The sequence below is a fragment of the Poecilia formosa genome, unplaced genomic scaffold, assembly GCF_000485575.1.
Source record: "Poecilia formosa unplaced genomic scaffold, Poecilia_formosa-5.1.2 Scaffold72, whole genome shotgun sequence".
Taxonomy (NCBI): domain Eukaryota; kingdom Metazoa; phylum Chordata; class Actinopteri; order Cyprinodontiformes; family Poeciliidae; genus Poecilia; species Poecilia formosa.
This window is the reverse complement of record NW_006800011.1, coordinates 791,394-815,439: the sequence shown is the minus strand read 5'-3', so window position 1 is coordinate 815,439 and position 24,046 is coordinate 791,394. Positions and strand designations below refer to the sequence as shown.

The 24,046-nt window shown below is 38.0% G+C and overlaps 1 protein-coding gene across 2 annotated transcripts in view; it reads right to left on the bottom strand.

The window, feature by feature from the left end:
• Positions 1 to 24,046, bottom strand: part of LOC103140512 (cadherin-18) — a 96,776-nt gene extending 72,730 nt beyond the window's left edge. Inside the window, exons 1-2 of one of the 2 annotated variants that reach the window (XM_016673272.1) lie at positions 23,480 to 24,046; positions 4,116 to 4,410 (exon numbers count right to left, since the gene is read on the bottom strand). In XM_016673272.1, coding sequence (XP_016528758.1) covers positions 4,116 to 4,410; positions 23,480 to 23,710 — 526 coding nt within the window. In that variant the 5' untranslated portion in view covers positions 23,711 to 24,046. The remainder of the gene's footprint in view (positions 1 to 4,115; positions 4,411 to 23,479) is intronic. The other variant, XM_007555690.2, reaches the window with a different exon arrangement.

Sequence of the window (24,046 nt, the reverse complement as noted above, 5' to 3'; positions counted from 1 at the left end):
ATTCGGCACATTTTTACATCCACTTATCACACCTACTGACAAACATCAATTTATCCACTTCTTCAGCACTTACTAAAGTCAGCAGTCGCACAGAGATGCATAATGGCCTTTTAAAAGATCAAAGCTGGTCTCTGAAAATGGATCGCGGGTTCTTATCATCCTTCTGCAACCAGAATCAAGGCATCAAGCTTGAATTTTTTTAAAATCTGCTGCACTGACATGAACTCCCAGTGAGATGTTATTTGAGACTTTATAGGTCAAAACTAGGTGTCATTTTGATAAGATAAAATGTGTATTTACAAAGGAAACAGCTGTTCTTTTGGAGAGATCTGCCTTCAGTTATTTTTCCATTTATATTTCATAACTGAAATATAAACAGACAAGTCCTATTTTGGGTTTTACGATGAGTGCCAGCATGGAAACACTTCTAAATCTTTTAACTTACTTCAGATGAATGTATTGTGATACTAAAGACACCTTAAAGATTTCTGGTGGTCGGGCTCAGCGGAGAGTTTATGAGTCGTTAATATGTCCTGTCAACATCCTGCATCGTTAGATTTGTGCCTCCTCCAACACATCTAATTCAAATTCAATTTACCCCCTCAGTATGTCACTGAGGTCTGCAGAGGCTTACTAGTTAATCACTCATTAAGTTCACTTTTGTTGAACCAGGAAATCACCTAAAACATGCAGGACAGTTGCCCTTGGACACCACTGCTCTAGTCAAGAGGATCTTCAACAACTTCCACTTTAGAAAAAACATTCAAATATTACCAAGCTGACAGATATCCAAAGTGGGGCTCAGACCCAACTAGATTATGTTTAATATGTTTTCTTTAAACACCATTAATATATAATGATTCTGTTTCCAACAAACTTCAAATATATGCTAAAAAAGTTAATGCTTGCAGCAAAAGAGTGCCAAATAACACGCAGCTGGTTAGGAAGAATATATTCATGTGCCTAGCACTCCTTTAGCCGTGCTCAAGATCTTCCTTTGTGTTTTGAAGTTTTCATTCCCACCCACAAGCTTAAATCCAACAAGTGCATCAACATTTCTGATTGAAATTCTTGACACAGATTGTTCTCCCTCGATCTTATGATCCTTCAGTAGTTCTTCATCTTGTCACAGAAGCTAAATGCATCTTTAAACCACTGCTGGAAAACAACTACTGCTGACTTGATCCCCTTTAAACCAGCACTCACTACAATACTATGTCCCCAGTGAATATAGTAAAGATCATGCAGCTGAACTACCTGACATGTACCCAGCTAATCACTTAAGACGGGGGAAAAGGAACATCACAAGCAATTAGCTGCCACAGTCCAACACAGACCATTCCTACACTTAGGAGATTTAGTATTGACAAATGTGGAGGGGGGATTAGTGCTGTGGAGTGTGAGGACAGTTGATTGTTACAGCCGATTTGACGCTGAAGACACTCGGCTGAAGCCGATTTACTTTAATGACCATGGGCAAAAGTATAATGGGGGCGGGCAAAAAGGATAATTGCTTTACCCATCAGTGGGTAAAAATGACTTATTTCTTTGGGATGTCAGTGGTGATTGATTTTATCACATGCAACTGATGATTGAGTTTGTGCCAAAACCTTGGAATAGGTAAGGATGAAAACTGAGAGATTAACTCAAGAAAACAGACATTCTGAAGTATTGACACCCACAACCTTAAACTTTAACATAGTTTGAAAGGGAATCCTGCAAAGTGAAAACAATCTGCAGCTATCGTTTGTCACACTTGCATGTTTTTCAGGGCGCAAAATGTTTGCATCAAAGAACCTGAATGCACAAACAGGTAATTGTCCTCTGAACATCACCTGCCATCAAGTGTTTCTTACATGACGGAGGATAAATTTTACCCTCTTGTCTTTGCAGAATTGTTTCATTTCAGCCATATTGGATGGTTTTGAAGCAGACACGTCTTTTTTAAGGTAACGCCAGTTGAGTCGTCGGTGTCACCTTCACACGGACGTCACATCCGTGTTTTAACACCCTTCACTTTTCCCGGTGACAGGATTAAACACCCTCACGTTTTATGCATTTAGTTAAAAAAAACTTTATGGTATTACATTTGTGCCACTGTTCTGAGCGTGCTGTGAGACTGCTGTGACTGCATGCGTCTATGTGAACAAAGAATTTGGGAAGTTAGCATTTAAATCTCACACAAGCTCTCCCAGTATGTGTTCACACCAAGTGGCTGAAATTATAAAACCAAACTGTTGAGTTTAAGAAAAACTCAACAGACTATTTAACCTTGCACTCTACATAGTTTATTTTTCTCACAGGACTTTTCTGTCAAGCAAACGTTTGAGTCACGCACAGACATCTTCACAGTCGGTTGTGGCTATTGCTAACTAGCAGCTAATAAACCCTTGTTAGCTAGATAAATAGTTTTAATTGGCTGGATGACATTCTTCTCTGCCTCTGTTGTTTCCAACCCATACAACTCTACATGCATTCCTTACTAAAAAGCCAGGCACTACTGAAATATACAATTTTGCGGTTTTCTTTTGTAGATTTCTGTTGTGATACAAGTTTTACATTTCATTCATAGCGGTCTTAAAAAGTCTTAAATTTGAGTTAGTAAAACCTGCAGAAATCCTGATTTAAATCAGTCTTGGTTCAACAGGTCTAAGAATATGCAGTCCTTGGTTATGCTTGACTTCTTAATTAAATAACCTCTAATTAATTCACCTGATGGTGAATGTATCCATTCTAGTTATCGGCTATTAAAATCAGTTTAATAATCTGAACTGTGACCAAAAAACCCCCAAAACTGAATAAATATTTAAGTGGTCTAACTATTGTTTTCCAGCACTGTACTTGTAAATTTGTAGTTCCGACATCATCATGTATGTAATAAAGCAGAGACGGTATAAATACTTTTGCATAACACAGCCACTTTGCTTTCCATTCAATCTAGAGGTCAGGATAGAAAAATTAAACTCCTTCACAGTTGGTTAAAAATGTATGATTCTCTCCCCTGGTAGTACCCAACACATTTATCCCTAAACCAACACCTAAATATTTATCACCTGCGATTATGAAACATTTATTTGACATGCTTTAGTCAGAAACCTACACAGTAACAAGCAGAGCTCTGTGTGCATCAGGTCTGGCCTGCTCATGAATATTCATGACAGCAACCATCGAGATATTGACCGTATATAAAGAGGGCTCTGACAGACCTGTCGAGCTCTGCATGTTTAATCGGATTCCTGCATCTCCTCCGACCCAGATGAAGCCGTTCATCCTCTGATATATTTCTGTGGGTGATTTTATACAGGACAGAAATAAACGGGATGCTTCCACCTCACTGTCAGTTCCACAAACCTGCTTCTTTATGTTGCATTTGAAGCAAAATCACTCTGACAGCAGTTTGGCTGCAGTTTGGGCCAGCAACATATCATTTTAAAGTATTAGAGCGTCATACTTTAAAGCTGTTGCGCCGTGAGGCAAAATCCACTGGACTGAGAAAAACAAAACAAAACAAAAAAAAAAGCAGCAGCTTTTGTTCACCAGAGCTATAAAAGGAAGCAGAAAAAAAAAGAAATAAAACATGGATGTTTGGCCACATGATGCTAGGGCATGAGAAGAGTGGCTGTCTCAGCGAAAGAGGTTGGAGGCTTTACATTCCTCCGTAGTGTGGGGTAACTCTACAGTGGTGATGGTGGAGGCACTATTGAGTGCTCATAAAGACCTGCCCACCCAAGAGAGAGAGAGAGAGAGATGAAAAAGAGGACTCGGGCTTAGAAAAGATCAAACATACTGGAGAAGATTGTCAAACCAGAATGCAGCACAGGGTAAATGTTTGATTGCACTTTTTCACATTAATACCGTCTTTTCCACTGGGGCATTTTACTCTGAGTAGTTTTAAATTATACACAAGGGTGAAGCCAAAGGTCCTCCCTTGATATTTTCCCTTTTTACTGCAGAGCACAAACGTAATGATGGCATGAGTGTTACATAAAAAGTAGCAAATAAAACCACTCAAGTTCATTTCTGACTGTCTTTTCCATTCTCTCTCTCTGACTTATGGCAATTGACAAGAGAGGACAATCATGTAGAGCTCCAGGTTATTAAGCTGCACTACTCACCCACTTCAGACATCTCGGGCACCGTAGCTACAAAGGGTCCATCTGGAAACTGAGGTGCGTTGTCGTTGATGTCTTGGACTTTGATGATGAATTCCGACATCGGTTCCAGGGCCTCCTGCGTGTTGCGGTCCAAGGCTTGAGCATGCAGGACATAATGTCCTTTCCTCTCTCGATCCAGGCTCTTGGTGGCATGAATATCACCCGTCACCTCGTCGATGATGAATATAGACCCGGCTCCCTCTCCACTCAGAATGTATCGGACGGATCCATCGCCTTTATCTGAGTTTGAGTGAAGCTGCATGGAAAGCAGACAAAGAAAGGGTGTAAGAATGTGGAGGACAAGATGTTCCTAAAACATTTAAATGCTTTTATTTTTTTAAATCAACTGAAATGTTGCGATGGAAAATACAGCAGCTTGTAAAAGTCTTCACACGCCTTTCACTTTTTAATGAGACAACTACAAACATCCATGTTGTTTAGTAGGTTTTTAAACACAGACCAACAAAATGTAGAGCATAATAGTAGAGCACAAAAAAAAGTCACATGGGTTTCAAATCTTTCATAAATAAAATGTAAACAGTATATCATGCGTTTGCATTCGACGCTCCCGACTCGATACCTTGTAGAATCGGGTTTCGCAGTAATTACAGAAGAACTTTTCATGCTGATGTCTCTACCAGCTTTGCACACAACAAACCTTGAATTTATCTCCTTTCTTTCAAATCTCAGTCATATTCTATAGAAACCATTTATTCACACAGGTCTATAAGTTGTATGCCTGATTCCCAGTGGATTTATGTCTGCATACTGAAAGGACCAACTAACAAGACTTGGGTGTTTCGAACCAGGCGTGATGGAGCATGTAAAACAAGAGGAACTCTGGGTAAAGAAACACTTAGCTACACCATTACATTATAACTCTGGCTGTATGTTTGGGTTGTTGTTCAGCTGGAAGGTAAACCTTTACCCCAGACAGCAGTTTTTTTGCAGCCTGTACAGGTTTTCCATCCATCTTTCTATTGTTAGTTAATGGATCTAAAAGAGCTCTAAACATTCAAGAAGTATAAACATTTTTGCAATGGACATTTAAAGCTACTTAGAATACAAAACATTTATCATTTATTCACCACTTAGAAAAATTGGGAGAGCCATGGGCATTTTCCTCCTCAGGACAGAAACTAATGAAGAGAAAAAGGCTATGAGTTGCATCTCAATAAGCTGTACTTTATGTAGAGGCTCTGAACTCCGTAGAGTAGTAGGCTTTACAGGATTAATTCACTGCATGGTGGTCTCTGGCCCACATTCCTCCCCTTTAAAAATCGGTCAGACATCAAACTCAGGCATCACATTATTCAATATACCTCTCTCAGGCGCTACTATACCCAAGCATCCCTGTAGAACCGCATCTTTAGAGATTAAAGGTTTGAAGGAAATCCTTACAAGTGTTCCCTTTTTTCTCTAACCAGAACCCACAGGAATAAAGCAGAAGCTAAACCATTGGTTCAGCCATAATTGATACCAAGAGGATTAAGACTTTTATGCCAAAAGCTCAGCAGGGAAGCAGTTTTACATTTTTCCAGTGAAGCTGAATTTCAAAATAAAGGTGGCATGCTAATACTATTAAATATAAGAAGTATTTTATTAACTGAGTGAAACGTTGCAGCAAAAAAATCACTGTCAATCAAACAACCTTTGGAATAATATATGAGTTAGAGTCTATTGGTAAAATAAACAACCCACTGAAAGCTAGCTACAAATGCTAAATACCTGACAATCATCAGCTCCTGTGTTTTAATGGTACTTAGCAAAAACAGTGGGGTAGAAAACATGCATAAACAATCAAACTCCTGAAATTATTATAATTTATGTTATGCTATAGTTTGAGATGTGTCTTTTAGCAGTAATAAAAGTTGCACTGATTTTCTTTTTAATTGTACATTTTTGTTAAAAAAAACTTACATTTTAACACTGTAATTCCATGAAGTCCGTGTGTTTCTCTCCTGTAACTGGGCCATCCATAATGGTTACACAAACCCATTAGGGTAGCAAAAAAATAAACTCACTTAAAAGTTCAAGAGCACCTAAAAGCTCCACATGCACAGAGAAAATCTGAAACTAAATCTAGATCTTGTTGATCTTCAGGTGATTGTGCTAACTGTCTAACCACTGTGCAGCCCTGCTGAGCGAGTGATTATTGTAAATTAGGAGCAGTTAGACTAATTCCCTGAAATGCATAATGAAGCTGAACGGCTCTAAAAAAAGACATTCTGCATCAGACAAGATTTTGTACAATGTTTTTGTTTTATATAACCAGAAGACCAACTGTGCAAATTAGCTACGTGGTATTTGTTGTTATTTAATACTTAATTTAATTAAATAAATACTATTGAAATTGAACATGTGGTTGGTTTTATGACATTAGAGGATCTAAAATGGCTGGAAAACTGTAACAAATGGAGACACAAAGTTTGAACGTCTTTCATTTATTATGTCTCAAAATTTCATTCTGATAGTTTCTTGATCTTTTTAAATTTGTTTCTGTAATCAGGGCACTGTTCAAATTGGGACAATATTTTAGAGCCCAGGATAGAGCGAAGGACAAGACAGTCTACTTTCACAGTAATCTAAATATAGAGGCTATCTATCATTATGGGGTACTGGTCCAGTGTGACAGTCTTAAAGAGACCACCCTGTTATAATGAAGCTTTGTGCAGGAGCTTTTCTCCGCTCTCATTGTTTCATGTTTAGCATTTCCTTAGCTTGACCTCCATCTGCTACTGTGGCTGTTAGTTTTACGACTACAAATATGGCTGCATAATGTAAGGAAATTACATAATGAAGATATATTTGGAAATAATTGTGATGGCCATAAATTCAAAATTTCCCCACTGCTTCTGTGTCCCATATACTTTCCTTTTCAGCCATGTCTGTAATCTATGTCCGGTTGGGAAATCTACTGCTGTGAAGCTCTATTTAACATTCCCATGATTACAGTGGAAAGAAAAATGTGACCTCATTGCAGCTGTAGTATCTTACTCAGCAATTACTCCATTTCAAGCAATCCTTTGCAATATTAATATTACAAGCGTACAGAGATGTTGATATAGTTGCACCATACGGCGAGGCTCTAACACAACAGCTTGACTCTTGCTACAGGTGACCCATTATGCTTCTTTGAAGAAGTACGTTTACACTCACACATGAAAATGGCTGCAATTATACAACCGTACATCTTTAAAAAGCAGAAGTGGAGCCTCCTACACAACCAACAAGATTGAAGTAGATAGTTTCTGAATCGTAAGTCAACAACAAAACGCACGTCTTTTCCAGCAGCCATTGTACAATGAAGAGCAGCAGTAAAACTGATCATGGTAGTATTTTTTCATTGTTGTTGTAAGATTTTTTTTCTGTACTTGTGGGCTTTATTGAACATTGAAAAGGCAGACTATGGGGAAGACAGAGGAGGAGTAGACATGCACCAACAGCCTGAGACCGGGAGCTGAACCCAGGAGTTTGATTCATTTTGTCCATTTCAAACAAAGAATGCAAATGTTCAGCCATGAGGTCTGGTCCAACAGGCTTAGCTTAGCATCAGCATTAAATACAAGTTCATAACAGTTGAAATATATTAGCTAACACTCCAAATAGTCAAAATAGTCCTAATCAGACACTAATACTGTGATGACGTTATATTTACGATATATTGCGCAGCCAGAATGGATGGATGGATGGATGGATGGAAATATATATATTTGCAAATATATGTATGTTGTACATAAAACATAATGTTTTTATGTACATTAAGCAGAATTATGAAATAGTAAAAAATTTGGAGAAAAAAGGAAATACAAATATTTCCTTTTATTTTTCATACTTATCCAGACCTGTAAACCTTAACATGTTATGCTTTTCCATAAATCCCCAAACTGCATGGAAACACTGATAACTTCCTCTGCAGATCCACGTCATGAACGTTTCTCCTGGCTGATGAGTAAATATTAAAAAAACGCATTAAAGTGCATCTAGGTGGATGTTTAATAACAGACTAAACTCAATATCTATTTCAATGCACAGACAGTGGGTACTTAACATATCGAAAGGTCTGAGGGCCACTTCCAATCAAAACCTGAACTACTAAATGAATTTCCAATTAGAGAGCTGCTGTGTATTCTGGGCCTGACTCCTGATGAGCCGGCTGTCCTTCCTGTTGTAAATATCCAGCCTGTAATTAGATAAGGAGTCATAGATCCCGATGAATCAGGTATTTAATTAGAGGCTAGATATAACTAATAAGAAACACAACTTACAGAGTGCAAGGGAAAATGAATTGGACATTGTTTGCATACAGCAGCAGTGAGGGAGAGCCCCATTACCCTGTTGCTTTGTTGGTGGACTGCAGCCTGTGAATGCCTACTGCCTACTCTCTTTTGATTTATTGTCACTTTCGCAGAAAAATTCATGTTCCACCGCTGGCTTGAGTTGGATAATCAATTCCCAACTCTAAATTTATGATTTCAGGTCAAAGAATTAGAGTTATTACTTAACAACAATCCAAATCCATACCTGCTAAAAGCATATATCCACTTCAGCTCAGCAGCCTCCACTCCACCTCATAAATGTAATTTTGCCTTCAGACAGACTGCTAATTTAGCTATTGACTTCCTTTGCAAGAGTCAATAAATCATGAACCGCAAAATTCGAACCAATGATGTATTCACAGGCTATTGCCTTCCCAAATCTATTGGTGATAAAAGAGTCAACAGGTTGCATGCTATTACATAAATGTTACAGGCTTAATGTAAGGCAGTGCAGGCATTGTGATGAATCTGTGTGTGGCTTTGTTTACACTAGGAAAAACTGGATTAGACTCAAATATGTCAGTTTGTGCCATTATACCAAGAGCTTATTTAAAAAGATGAATAAATCACTTTTACAGGAGTCCAAGCAATTTATAGACAAATTCCATCAGGAACAGAGTTTAGAGGAATTTTTCCAATCAACTTTTTTTAATTTACAAAGACTTTGCATAACAACACACTGTCTAATTCAGAAATGCAAAGAATACAAATCAACATAAACCTTAAAGCATTGCTAAAAAGCAAATCTAATCACTCTCCAGTAACAGAAGTACAACTGATGTATTTTGGGGAATCTCCGTTTTTATGTACATTAAGCAGAATTATGAAATAGTAAAAATTTTGGAGAAAAAACTAGCCGAAGCTAGTAATCTTTTCAGCATTTTTATTGACAAATTCTCTCAGTCTTTGTTTCTCCTTTCACAGCAAATAAATCCTTGTGTTTCAACAATAGCTGAGAGGATTCAGAAATTGTCCAATTTACTCAGAAAGCTCTTGTAAAACTTAAACCCAAAGGAAGCAGCATGCTATTATGAAAGACCAGCGCTGTTTATGACACCATCAGCATGAAACACCTAATGCCTGCTGAAACTGTTCATCATACCGAGTGATCAGAGTTTAATAGTTCTTCAAAATTAATTACTGCATCAAAAAAGTTATCAAAATCTGTGTTAAAGTTCTGTTTTTGGTTTTTATTGTTTTGTTTTTGTTTTACTTTTCATCACACAATCTGGCTGAAGTGTTCTGGAGAAACTTGATCTAAATAAGTTAAGTTTTTCTGTTACTGAGTAAAATTAAGAGGCTGTAAAAATGTGAAGAAAACACAAGCATTGATGTTCCAGTTTAACTTTATATCACTAATTGTTGAAGCATATTATTGCAATGTCTAAATATAATAATTACATATGTATATTTTTTTACTAAATACACTTCCTTTTTAGTGAGTCAAAGGAGTATATCATTCCCACTCTGCAGCTATGTTAAAAAAATGAGCATTAGTTGCTAGTTTTAAATAAATCAATTTCTAATATGAAGCTACAACAGTATGGATTAGACTAAAACAGTCTAACTTGTACAGTTTGTACAGTTTTAAGTATTTGTTAGGACAAAAATATATTTTTTTCTCTTATCTATTTGAAAAAAAAAACTGTAACTGGATCCAAAGACAGATGCACATGTGCTGGAGTTGGAATGTGTTTGTTTCTGCATGTAGTTGGAGAATCCAGAGCAAAATTAAAGCATCAAGTTTGTGCAAAAAATGAGCAAATTGCATTGCGTTGTAAATATACCACTGAATTTTTCTCAGAGCATTTCTATTTGATTGTTCACAATGTTACACAAACAATACATTTTATCCTAGTTTACATTGCTCTGCATTTACAGCACACACATCAGCCTGGGTGCATGGTGACTGTGTGAGTCTAAAAATGATATTTTTTAAATCAAATGTTAGGTCCTAGAAACATTTCCTGATTTTATTGCTTTTAGAGAAGGATTTTATAAGTGGTGAAAATAAACAAAAGTTATTTTAAGCAATAGTTTTACTACCCAATCTGAAGTAAAAAATAATGCAAATGTAATTCTAGGGATTCCTACGGCAAAGGGAAGCATTTCTGAAGGAGTCGGCAGAAGAACTGGAGAGGAGTCAATTTAACCTGGATGCTGTTCCCTCATTTGCACTGCAGGGATCTGGATGCAAAATGAAAACACAGTTGGTTTTCCACGTATGAGTACATTAACATTTCAGATTCTTTGTGTGTGTGCATGCAAGTTTTGTGATTCAAGTCTGCAATCTTTTGATGGAAATAACACCCGTCTTTAAATATAGCCTGAGGATTTCTTATTTTCACAACAGCGTCCATTTAGTTCACACCACATTCGGTACACAGAGATTTGTTAAAACCCTTAAAGTAAACCATTTATTGCAGCAAAAATAATCTCACTAAAAACATTTTTAAAAACTGCATGTTTAATCTGAGCGCCATGTGGAGAAAATCCCACCGTAAGACATGATTGTCTTCAACAAGATCCCCAGTGCCAATTAGTCACTCAAGCCTTTTCTAGAAAATAAACATAAATTAAACATTAATTGTTAGTTGTATGTTAAACAGTCGCCTGCAAACAGCTGAAGTTCATAACGGCTTATTTTAATATTTCAAACATCAGATATACCTTAATGTGCATTGATGCGCAGAGAGGAAACCATCTTAGCAATACTGCAGAAGCTAACATCTGGAGACTTTTTTGGGTAGTATTGAAGTGCAATAAAATATTTTTAATGTAAAATGGCTGCTTCTAAAAGTTAGATTATTGGGGGATAATCACATTACAGCAGGTATTAATAATAAATATAATCCACATTCCTGCTTTAACAATAAAACACATCTGAACAGCTGCAGAAAAATGTCCATTTATCTTCACACAGCGCCACCACAATGTTTTATTTAATCAAAGTTCATTTTAGCCACACAGAAAATTTCCTGGTAGAAAGCTTTACCCCAGTTAGAGTCAGTTTTTTAAGCTACACAGCTGAACTGATGTAAGTTTAACATACATCAGGACTAAGTGCAGGACAGTGGAAAAGATGGGGAGTAAAAAAACAAAACTAAGATAATGACGTTATGCTGTAAATAATACATGAGAATTTCTGAGAATCATATTCATGCTGGTGAGAGCAGAGGCATCGCAGCTTTATAATGAACTTGATATATAACCTCTGCCACCATGTTGTGTTGTCATATCTACACAAAGACTTTGAGAAATCCATTTCATCTACAGGGCATCAAAACAAGGGATTGTGTTTATCTCCAGGTCTCTATGGGCGACTTTATTAAAGACTAGTGGGATAGGTGACTGGTATGAGGCTGGCAGCTGGCAGGTGGAAATGCATTTCTGTGGAGATAAAAGTAATCAGCAGAGTATGAGGTTCCAAGGCCACATGACAGAAAAAGAGCACTCCAAGCTCAAAGCAGCAGGCCCAAAAGTTTTCATCTTCGCCTCTCTCCCTCTCTCACAGTGAAGATTCAGCAAAGTCTTTGCCAACAACTAGACTTACATTGTTTGTGTTCACAAGCTAATCGGTACTTGCAACCAAACGGCTTACTGCCAGTGCCACTTGTCAGGTGCCTAAGTCAATTACAGGAAGGCAACAGATTTGAGGGAGAAATCAAACCCGACAGAAATCTGTGCGAATAATGTTACTTCTGCAAGGCAAAGCGGTAATTCTGCTCATTTTGATAATGAAACTTAAGCTGGCTCTTGTGATTACAGCTGCACAGCCAATCAGTGGATGTCACATCTCATCACAACCGAGGTCAAAATGAAAAAAATACAATTTCAGAGAGGAAGAATTAGAGTAATCTTTAATGGCTGAATTGATTATTGCTGCTTAATATTGATTCTAAATGAATCTAAACATATATTACAGAGTTTTGTTCAATCTTTTAAATATTTGTCATCTGCATTAATCACATCTTTTATTGTTAAAAATAATAGGTCTATGGGCTACACAAAAAATATTCATTAGATATTTTGCACAAAATTATTCTTAGATTATCAGATTTTATTCTGTCAGTTCTGCCTTTTTTAATCTCCTTTCAGGATGAGTTTAATCAACTCTAAATTCAGATTAACTGCTGCTGGCCACGCCCCCAGCTCAACATTTACACTCTCATGTGAAAATGGATGCAAACCCATGTGCAGCTATGCAATCATACATCTTTGAAAAGCAAAAGTAGAGCCGCCTGCACAACCAACAAGAAAGCAGACTTTAATAACTTTTCCAGCAGCCATTGAACAATACAATGGAGCTCAGTTTGCGTGGCCAGGTGACGGGCAGGGGGCCTGAATTAATCACATGTTGATGATCCAGGTGTTTACTTGAAGATAGTGACTTTCTGGACGAAACCAATAAAAGCGCGTGAATAGTCAAAAAAATAAAAAAATGGTATATTAAGCTGAACAAGCTGAATTCAAACACAAAGTTTATCATTTTAAAACATGCCAAACTAAAATATAAAGCACAGGGTGGATTCTGCATAACCGCAAATGGTATATTTTGCGAAAGAAGAAAAGTCAACGTAGTTTTATCTTTTTTTTCTCCATTTCTGCTCTGGCGAGTTGTTCCTGTTTTACGTGTGCATGTTCACCATGCTGCTTAGCTGCTGCTGCCTTTACGTAGCAATGCCTCTCTCCATGCATGTGGACTTTTAGTTATAATCTAGGGCTGGTATTATTGGAAAAGTGCAGAGATGAGAAACATGCATGTCATGCTTCCTGTGTGGGTTCTCGCTCAAAAAGCACCAACACTAAAGCACATTTAGTCTTATGCAGCACATTTAGACATAAATATGTAAATTTCCTCACACTTTGAAGGGTTTGGGTAATCCCCTCAAAGAACTCTTAGACACAAGAGCCACAGCAGAGCCGGTCGGTGCTGGTATTTTCCTTTAAATCCTTAATTCAGAAACGTAACGACTCTCTGATAAAGGCTATCTCTATTTTATTGCATCTGAATACCAATAAATCAAATTCTAGTAATTGCTTGCCCTGTTAAGTGCAGTATTGTATATTAGATGTTACATAAGGCCAGGTTGGATGTGTTGAATGTTTTTATTCTTCTTTCTGGAATCTCTTTGTATGATCTGAAACATTCCCATACGAGGCAGCAGAAGAATGCATCTTTATTAGATTTCCACCTGACTGTAAAAGTTTAAGAAAAGTGATGACACACTCGGTGTAAAGAGCCAGATATGAATTCTGCCAACAGAATAATCACTGAGTCATTCAGTCTTTTCATCACTATACGTTGAAATGGATTCCATTACAAAGAACCATCAATACCTCCATCTTCCTACCAGTAAATTAAAAAAAAAGCACCATTTGTTATGAACATCCTCAGAAGGAAAAAAAATAAAAAGTGTGCAGCCGGTGGGGGCGGCGTCTACCAACAACCCTATTCGACAATAAAACATAACGGATAAAATTCTCTGTTTATGCACAAAGAGAGCCGGCTGCACATTTCCAGCATTTAATCTTACTTCAGACATAAGCACCATGCCAATTATGCTATTCCTGCCAATTTGTCTGCTGAACAAATATAAGGCTGAGTGGCCACCTGCCTCTGGAGCCATCAGCCAAAAGCTTTAGGAGTGGCAGCAATTCAAAGAGACACAGCAGCCATTTCAGGTGAAGTCAAGGAAATTACTTAGTCTGACTGAAAATTTTATTGGAATATGAAGAATAGCTGTTTAAAAGAGACTCACCGCACATAATATAGTCTTTAGAATCCAGCAGACTGGTGTAAAAATGCTCTGTGGAGGATCATATAAATGTGTTTAGGTGCCATGAATTCTCTTTTACACTCCGTTTCTGTTTTCAACCGCCCTGGCTTTGTGCTTCCTGTTGTACAGACCCTGAATTGTTGGACTGCTTTACTGGTGGACGTTCTTTGTAACGACTTGGCTGAACTGGGCGTACGACGCTCGGCGTGTGCGCCTGCCTTGGATTGTTTGCTTTGTGTTAATTTAAAGAGGCGCTTCCTTTACTGCTGGAATATAAGAGAGAGAACTAGAATATTATGCAGGAAAAAAATGCTGGTGAAAGCAGAATCTGAGATGAAAAAGAAATTACATTACATTGGCAATGCCTTTCCTAATCAAACCTGTATTGATTTCTAATCGATTTTGCAGCAGTTATACCCACAGAGATCCTGGACTTCATGTTTGTTTCATGATCCAATTAGGGTTACAATCCTGAGCAACATTTAAGGTGGAACAAGCCAATATTTCAAACTGTTTTAGAGCTAAACATTAATACATTCCTCCTCATTACGTCTACTTGGACTAGGTGGGGATTTTGTCTGATATATGGAGCATTTTAGTCAAATTTCACCTTAATTTACTATAATAAAAGAGAAACATGCACTTTTTACTTATTATGACAGCCACAGTCAATATATTATTGATCATTTCAGGCTTCTAGACTTAAGAAAGACTTCCTGAAGTTCAAATGAAGCATCCGGATGGATTGGAACGGAGAGTTAAATGACAGTGAAGTATTTCAGAAACTGGTGATTTTCACTCAACCATGTCAGGTTTACAGTATACAGGCTAAAATGCTCTGAGTGGTCAGAGGACACAGAGTAGGTTGGCTTGAGGTTACAGAAGGGCTACATTAACTCAATTACCTGTTAATCATAACGAAGGTAAAACACACAGATCCATTTCTGTCAACTAACAGGAAACTGAGGCTTTTTTAATGAGGATGAAACATGAACAAATCCACTATATGCACAACTTTCATGAGTTTTTGAGAATTATACAACATGATAATATGTAAGCACATTGTCTTTGCACAATTACATAATTTCAACTTTGGTCCGAAAAATTTGCTGCAAGACTTTTTAAATAAACATTACTATTACCCACCTACTCTACAGGTTTGTTTATTGCAACTTTGTAAATCTTTAAACACAGAATCTGAACGTCTCTTTAAAGCTTTTGTCTAGAATTGAAACGTTAAAAGTGGAAATCTTGGTATTCCAGCAGCACACGCTGGGCCAGGTAGCAGACGGGAGGGAGAAATAAAAAGACGACTGAACATCCAACCAAATGTGATGATCCGTTTCTTGGCTTCTCGTTTTAAAGGGGAGGGTTTGTTGTTGATTAAATCCGGGCTCCCATACTTAACTCAAGGGGACTTAATCTATTTCTTTCTTATGTGGGTGTGCTTGATTGACTGATTATCACCACCTTTCGGCCATACTCCCTTCCAATCAACTCCTGTGAGCGCCCCTTCGCTTTGATTGATTTGCAACAGTCACAGCGAGCCCTGATGACGGAGCGCCTGCCTAATGACCATACATCAAGAGGAAGTGATGAGGGGCGTGCTGAAGACACGCCGTTAATGCACATCGCGCCGATCCGCCCCAACAGTTGTCCTCTATTTTGACATCTGAGAGGAAAAATGGAAACGAGTTGCTGTTTTCCCCAACAGGGAGGATTGTTATATTTATTTATGCTGATGAGATGCTCTGAGTCCTGGGAGCAACTTGGTAGCAGCTGCTGAAGTTTAGCACACTGTAAAAATCAAGCTGCCAGATCAGAGGTTGTTACCTCATGCGGAGTCAGAGGCAAAGAGAAATTGTCTTAAGTGTCAAAGTGGAGCTTGTTTTTCTGTTGCACATAAAAAAAACAGAGCAAATCACTTTTGAAATTATACATTATAGTTTCCGTTACACAGATTTAGCTAATCTGGACTAAATCAAAGATACAGCCTAAATTAATATTTGATTTTGAATCAAATCAAACAACAATAAAAGTTTAACAGTTATTTTTGCCCTTCCTTTTTCAGTAATTTTGTAAATATCCTATTTACAAAATACTAGGATTTAATTTAGTCTTGAAACAATTTTTCAATTGCTTATTTTAAATAATTAATATTGATGAAAAAGTACTTGCTCCATTGACAGATTATTTCATATATAATATGGGTAAATCTGCAAAAAACATCTGCAAGTCTAATAAGCACCTTTTCACCAATATTAACTATTTAAAACAAACTCATATTTCTTGCTGAAAAAGTTAATTTTAAGTCTTTTTTTTTTTTAAGTGTAGTAAGATATTTATATTGGGAATTAAACCAAAATGAACTGGTAAGATTTGTGTTTTTGCAGTGCTGTGTTGCATTTATATCCTTTTTGTATTTCAATTTCCCCTTCCTGTTCTGATTCTGTGTCTAAGCAAAGGCCAGAAAAATTGAAATGAGCAGTCCAGCACCTTGGCTAAGCTCCCTCCAAACCTGGAGGGCTTGGCAAAATTCATAATATCCAAGGCTTCAGAAAAATCACAGACTGAGATCAAGGAGCAAAATACAAGGAAAAATAGACGGAGACAAATAAAAGCATGCTTAAAAGTGCAGAAGCAGTGACCTCAAACAATGAGAAATATCGACCCAAAAGAGAATACATGCACCAAAAGAACGACAGTTATGAGTCATCGTTCTCCTGAAGCCTTTAGCTGAAGTATTTTAGGCTAAATTACCACTTAGGAAGCCCACATTTTAGTTTGCATAGCAATGCTTGGTAGCACAGGAGACAAAAAGGTTGTTTGAAGACTTTTAGGAAAGACGGGCAGCGACATGCACGGCTAAAGGCCAACAACTCAGGCACTGATGCTGAAGTTAGCATCTGATTTTCATTTAATTCTTTCAAATCCATCCATGATTATTTAAACCAATACATTTTATTGCTGTAAATGTATAAAAGAACAATTTTGTTTTCTGTTTTAGCCTGTAGTCACAGCAACAAAGTGGGCATGGAATAAGCAGCTTCTATTTCACCAAAATGATTCCCAGAGGCTCTTTAGGAATTAAGACCATATTTAAAAATCTGAGTAAAGCTGAAAAAAACAAATTAACTGTAAATCTTTATTGTATTTGGAAAACAAGGGTTCATTATACATACTTTTGTACAGTTAACATCCTAGAAGTCTCAATCATAACTTTCCATTTTCAAAATTATACCATAAAAATAAATGCAGATAAAATCTGTGAAGTGAAAGAAATATAGACAAACGAATGGATGGAAAGTTCAGACGGTGCAACTGTAATACAGACTAGAAATGTATATTTTTCATACCTATCCAGACTTGGGAAAGAACTTAAATCTTGTCATTGTTCAGTTTTCTTGTTACAATTCAGCACATGAATAAAATGTGCTGATCAAAGCATATGGAGGTTTTTCTTTGCATGAACAGTTTTTCTTATGGTAATTTCCATAAAAACATGAAGAGTCTTATGTAATTTTATCAGGGCTAATAATTCTGACCTCAGATGTACACAGAGAACCTCCACCTGTTCGTGGTTCAGATTTCACAGATTTGCATATACTCACATTTCTCTGTGGAATGGAAATAAAAATTATTCAAAGAAACAAATGAAATGCATCCTGGGAAGCTAAACTACTTGACGTTTGCGAAGCCGTCCATCCAGAAGTGCCATTTATTCTCTCTGGTGCTGACTGGTGGTACCAAAGAGGAGAGATAAGGAAGGATAGAGATATTAGTTTCTGCAGTAGTGCTAAGATGGTTTCCAATGTGTGTATTAATGCATATCAAGATATATCTGGTGTGTAAAACCATTAAAATAGGAAGTGATGAGTGTTTACAGATTATGGTTCACTGTAATCAGGTTATCTTTGCTTGGTATGAAAATCTGATGACTTAAAGCACATGAATGTGATAAAAAAGCAAAAACAGATCAAATATGTAAGGCAGCAAATCCTTGCTGCAGCATGAGGTGTTGGTTATTTTAACTTTCCCGTTGCAACCTTTAAATTCCAGTCTTAAAGACATTAAAAGTTTCTGTGTGTTTTGTATGGTTTCCTATTCCATCCATGCTGTTAATTATCGTGGTTCAGGTTGTGAATTGTTCCTTGTCACACTTCCAAACGGTCCAGTTTGCAGGGACTTGTTGCATGAACTGCGGGTTCAGGAAGAAAAGTGCTTTGAGAAGCACATGACTTTTCCTTCCTATTGTTCAGATCTTACTACACACACACAACGTTGTTGCCTGATTCTGTCACAGAGCAACCCATTTTCAGATGCGTGAATAAAACATTCAGGCACCTTTCTTCAAAACTGCGGGTTTGTTATGCAAATGAACACAACATAAGACAAGGAGCATTACTCCAAGTCCGAGCTGAAGCACCCATTCTGTCATATATCGTACAGCTTACTGTCTTGTTCAGTAGCAGAATGATATCCAGAGATATATCAATGTTTTCTGCCCAACAGCCAAGTTCCTCTTCTCCAAACATTCAACCTCATCCTGCTGCTAGTTCACAGCAGCACACCGTCTTCCAGGGTGTGGGTATTTGCATCATCCAAAATTACCATCCAATCTGTTCTCTGACTACTTCAAAACAGCATGCTGAGCTGATTGACACAGAGACATTCATACCTCCCATTGGGAGAATGGGTTGTCTGCTGTCTGGTATCTGGACAAGTCCTGTCCTTTACTGAGCATTTGCGTCTCACTCATGCACGAAGCTGTCATTTCCCCAATGCGTCAGCCCACCAGAAAGGTGTCACAAGGGATTAGGAGAAGCCTAAGGGGGATTAAAGTGTTCTTGACAGACTGGCCGCTTCACTTGTTCCAAAACTTTATTTGTATTTTTTGTTTGTGGGAAAGTATTGGCAGAAATGCAACTAATACGGCACAGTCAAGACCCTTTATAGGCAAGTGAAGAAAAGTTTTTCTTCACTTGTTCATAGAGGGTTTTTTTATAGCAGTATCACTATGCCACACATTAAAAAGATTTGAAAAGTCAATCCTTAATGTAAGCCCTATTCTTGCATGTGAAACAATGCCAGTTTTTATCCACTCTTCAAAACAGGAAAGAGAAGAGAGCATAAGTTGTGACAGACTGAAATGGTGACAAGAAAATAGATATTTGCTTAAATGTGATCATTTCTACAGGAAGGATGATGAAATCAACTCTGTCACAAAAAAAGATCATAAAGGACCAATGACCAGATCTAATAAGGAGGATCTTAAGAAAAACGGCTAACACCTTCTACTGACTAACAAAAAGCCAAATCTTGTGGTTACCAAGTCTATTAAACTGCTCTTAGTTATCATCGACATGCTGTAGTAAATTCTTTTCTTGACACAGATCAGTTCCCATTGAACTTGAAAAATGCAAAAATCAAACCTAATGCTTCACTTATAAGTAATTATCATATCTTACATAACATGTTTTCCAAAGATTATTGGAAAGGCAAACGATCTTTGGCTTTAACCCACAGCAGCAAAAGAAGTGAATGACACATCAGTCGTGACAGCAAAGGATCTAAACGTCTGTGTTGGTTTGATCTTTCTGTAAACAATCTGGGTGAACGATTACATGCGGCGTTCCTCATGGCTCCATTCTCGTGACAATTTTATGCCCTTGCTCTTGTTCTGATTATGGAGTTTTACAGTACCTCTTGGTACATGGGTGCTGATGATGCAAAGGTTCATATTTCTGTCATCACATATCATGGCCTCTCATCCCACTCACTGAGTCAAAACATTAAAATCAATATTTTCAACCACCATTAATTGGTTTTTATTCAGTAAATTATGTCACTGTAATGATGTGTTTATTCATCAGGCAGCTCTATTTAATATACTCCATTGGGTATTTGATAACACTGGCATGTCCCCAACTGGATAACTGTACTTAAAATAAAGTTTGGGTTTTTCCAAATGTTTCACAGTGAGATTATGTTGCAATAGAAGATTATTCCATAGCTTCTGGCTTTTCACACAACTTTAAATATAATTATCGATAGCGTTGTGCCTCCTATTTCCAATTTCCATTTCATACATTATAATGTGATTGTTTTCACTTTATGCCTCAGCACCTCTTTAATTTGTTATCCACATTTCACCTCTTATCACCAACTTTCTCCTATACTTTCCAACTTTTGATGAACCAATTATCGTCGAAGGGGCTGTTTGCGATTCCCTGCAGTCGAGCCGTTCATTTGCTTCTCGCTAATGTCCAGAGTTTTTAATCAAGCAAAGAGACGACGAAGGAAAAAAAAAATACAGTGTGGGCCATGCAGAGTGTATTAATCCTCCTCCTCCTTCCTCTCTGCTATTTTCATCTAATTAAGGGTCATTCTGTCTCCTGGCCACATTAGGACACTGCACACCCATCTCAACCCACATAATTAAATGTTTCTTTGTGCTTGCCATCTGGAGACCTCATCTCTTTAAACATGCATGTCAAATTGATTTCCTAATAATGTTTATATTTCTTTTCACCGCTTTGTTATCATCCAGCCTTAGCTGTTTATGTTTATTTTGCTTTCATCAGCAGCACCATCGCACGCAGCCATACACACACAGCACGCTTGGAACAACAGAACCCTTGAGGTAGTTTGCAGCACCAGCACAACACAACCAGCAAAGCTGACATAATGAAGTTCAAAGCAGCCCAACAATTTAATGTATAAATAATTGCATATTTATGCAGTCAGGGCATCGCTAAGCTGGCACTTTGAATATGCTGCGAACATCCTCGTTGTAGCTTTCACCGAGGACACAATGCCTGCTCAGTTGTTTTTTGACGCGGAAGATTTCATGGTTCATTTTTGCATCAAAGACTGGCAGATTATCCATGTTTCAACAGTAAACAACATTTCTCTGTCAGCCCAACGAGGCGATATGCGATTAAATCCCCAGGTTGATTCAATAAGCACACATCTGAAGCGCAAAGTGATGTTTGCTGTTCTTTTCCAGGACCCATGTCCAAGCGGATCATCGTCTCCATCTCCCCTTCTCTCTCGCTCTTTGGTGCTATCAAATGATAGTTAAAATACAGACATATGTGTAGCCAGAGAAGCGTTGAGCGCTTCTCATTCTTTTTTCTCTGAGTGCAGTTGAGGATTAGTCTGTGCCTGAGTGCCTAGAATAATGATCACTGCAGCAGAGAACCACATTTTCACATTCCAGGAGATAAGGGGTAGGCAATCTGCAAGCAGAGGATTTACCCGGCTCCCTGTGGCTTATTGTGAAGCTAACAGAAAAGTCACCACCAACAGCCAATAACTGGTCTTCAATGTACCATGCACCAGCAGGAAGCCGTCTCAGTACTCATATTTTTTGGACCCAAAGGAGTATAAGTCACTCTGAAAAAGGCTCTGAAGGTCTAAGCAGTGCCTTGCAAAAGTATTTTTATCCCTTGAACTTTTTTTCACAATGCAGGTAAAAACATGGCTTCCAAAACATTCACGAATAAAAACCTAAAAAAATGGTGTGGGACACTTTCTTCTACTCTGATGCCCATAAACAAAATGGAGAAATCACCTTGTTTTCTAGAGGTTTGCACAATATATTACATGCAAGAGTGAAAGTGCAAGTTGGAAGGACAGCAGTGGATGCCTGCACCTGACAGGAGCTGTGTTTCCATTACAAATGTGCAAAATGTTGGTGATATTCCGCTAATGTCAAAAATGCACAATTTCACTGTTGTGGTGTTTCTGTTAAAATTAGAATCACAACTGAAGTCACACATGAAAAGGTTTGCAACAAGTCAACAATCAGCATGCTGCGCCGTCATCCTCCCACCACTGTATGTCGCCGTCTTCATGTTTCTGTCGGCAGCAACATCTGGTTGTTGATCATGTGACTCGTGATGCAAAAACACTTTTTCCACTGCAGTTTTGAGAAATACACAAATTTTGATACAACTGAAAAACCAAAGCAAGAACTTGATTAAAAAAAAACTTTCTTTTTTTTCAAAACTGCTGTGAATCCATTAAGAATCACATTTAAGGCATCAGGAAATGCAGCTACTGATAGTTGACAAGATGTGCTGGCTGCACAAATTAGAAATGCAGGGTGGAGGAAAATGTTGATTTGTTGTGATTGATAACAGCATCTCAATATTTACTAATCATTTAGCCCCAGGATGATATCAAAGTTGCTCCTCATGGTCGATCAGATGTTGTCCATGTCTGGCCTGAATCTTTCTACCTTCCAGATTGGTGAAGGAGGATTTTATATCTACACTTTGAGCTCCTCAAGTAGGTCAGAAAGGTATGACAAAGTTTTGCTAGGCTCGGTGTTAGCTTAGCTCATCTGTTTGCCAGACTTTTATATATTTTCTACTTGACTGTCAATGATCCATTCCTAAAGAGTGTAAAGGGAAGAAAAACAGCAAGGTTGGCCAAGTCATAGTGAGAAACAACAGCCACATCCTGTTCAGTCTACAAGTCTCCTCTGAATGTTGTTTTAAATACCAAAGCTGTGTGTAGCTTCATCCCAAGGCTCAGATCAGACCTCGGTCCAGTTAGACAAGACTTGAAAACTGATTTTTATCAAAACAAAATCTCTTCATCCAGTCTGACTGAGTTTGAGTTTGTTTGCAAGGAGGAATGTGCAAAGAGGTTCAAACATACTCTAATACCACTAATGTTTTTCCCTCTAATTCACAATTATGCTTTAGTTTGTTGGTCAGTCACATAAATTCATATACAGTATGTTGAAGTTTGTGGTTTTACCAACAGAAAGCATTGTGTGACAAGCAGCTTTCATGGTCTAATCTTAGTTTCTTTCCCTCAACAGAGCAAATTATGCATCTTAAATGAAAAATGGCTTGATAAGGAAAGCCATTTTCAGATTTAATGCATTTTGAAGAGCTAAAATGACAGAGACACCAGGATGTGCTTCTGAAGAACTCAGAATAAAACATTTTCAGAAAAGAACCATTAAACTAGAAGAAATATCTTTTAAAAAAAAACGCTCACACATAACACCCAAATCACAAGACAACAAAAGCTTGCATAATGCTGACATGATAATCTGAAACAGCAGAACAGCTTGTTCTGTTTGTAACCCATTTCTCAATAAACAAGAGGAGCGAGAAAAATGCCAAATAAGCTGTTCAAAACGCAGGCTCCATGGGATGGAAATAATTCATTTTTACACTCTGAATCTGTTCAGTGAAACTCCTACCTTTCCCACATACTGTGCATCCGGTCCTATGTGTTCTTCTAAAACAAAGAATTGGTTCCAGATCCAGCCACGCTTGGGTCTGTGGTGCACCTCTGTCTCCCCGTTGGCCAATCTGGTCTGGTTCTTGGAGGGCACTTTGGTAGGGACGTGATGGCCCGTCCCAGAGCACCTCTGGATGAAGCAGAGGCAAACCAAGAAGGGACAGAGGCAAGAGGTGGTGGGTATCCTCATGGTGGCACGGCGCTGTGCAGCTGTATTCCTTTACTCCGAGGCGGCGAGGTCCTCCCACCACTGCCGCAGCAGCCGCCTCCAACAGCCACCGCTGCAGTGGTCCAGAGAAAACGACAGTTTAAATCCAAACTACAGAAACGATCTTCGAAGGGGATCCTCTAAGGTTCATGGTCCAAAGCCAAGGTACATTTACATTATGGAATTTCCCAGACTCTGATCGACTTTTCAAAGGAACGCCAACTTCTGGGTAGCTCTCCCTAAGAGAAGGGGTTATTCCAGGAAGCCATTCTGGATGTCCTGAAAGAGAAAACAGAGGAAACACAGATTAATTTGATG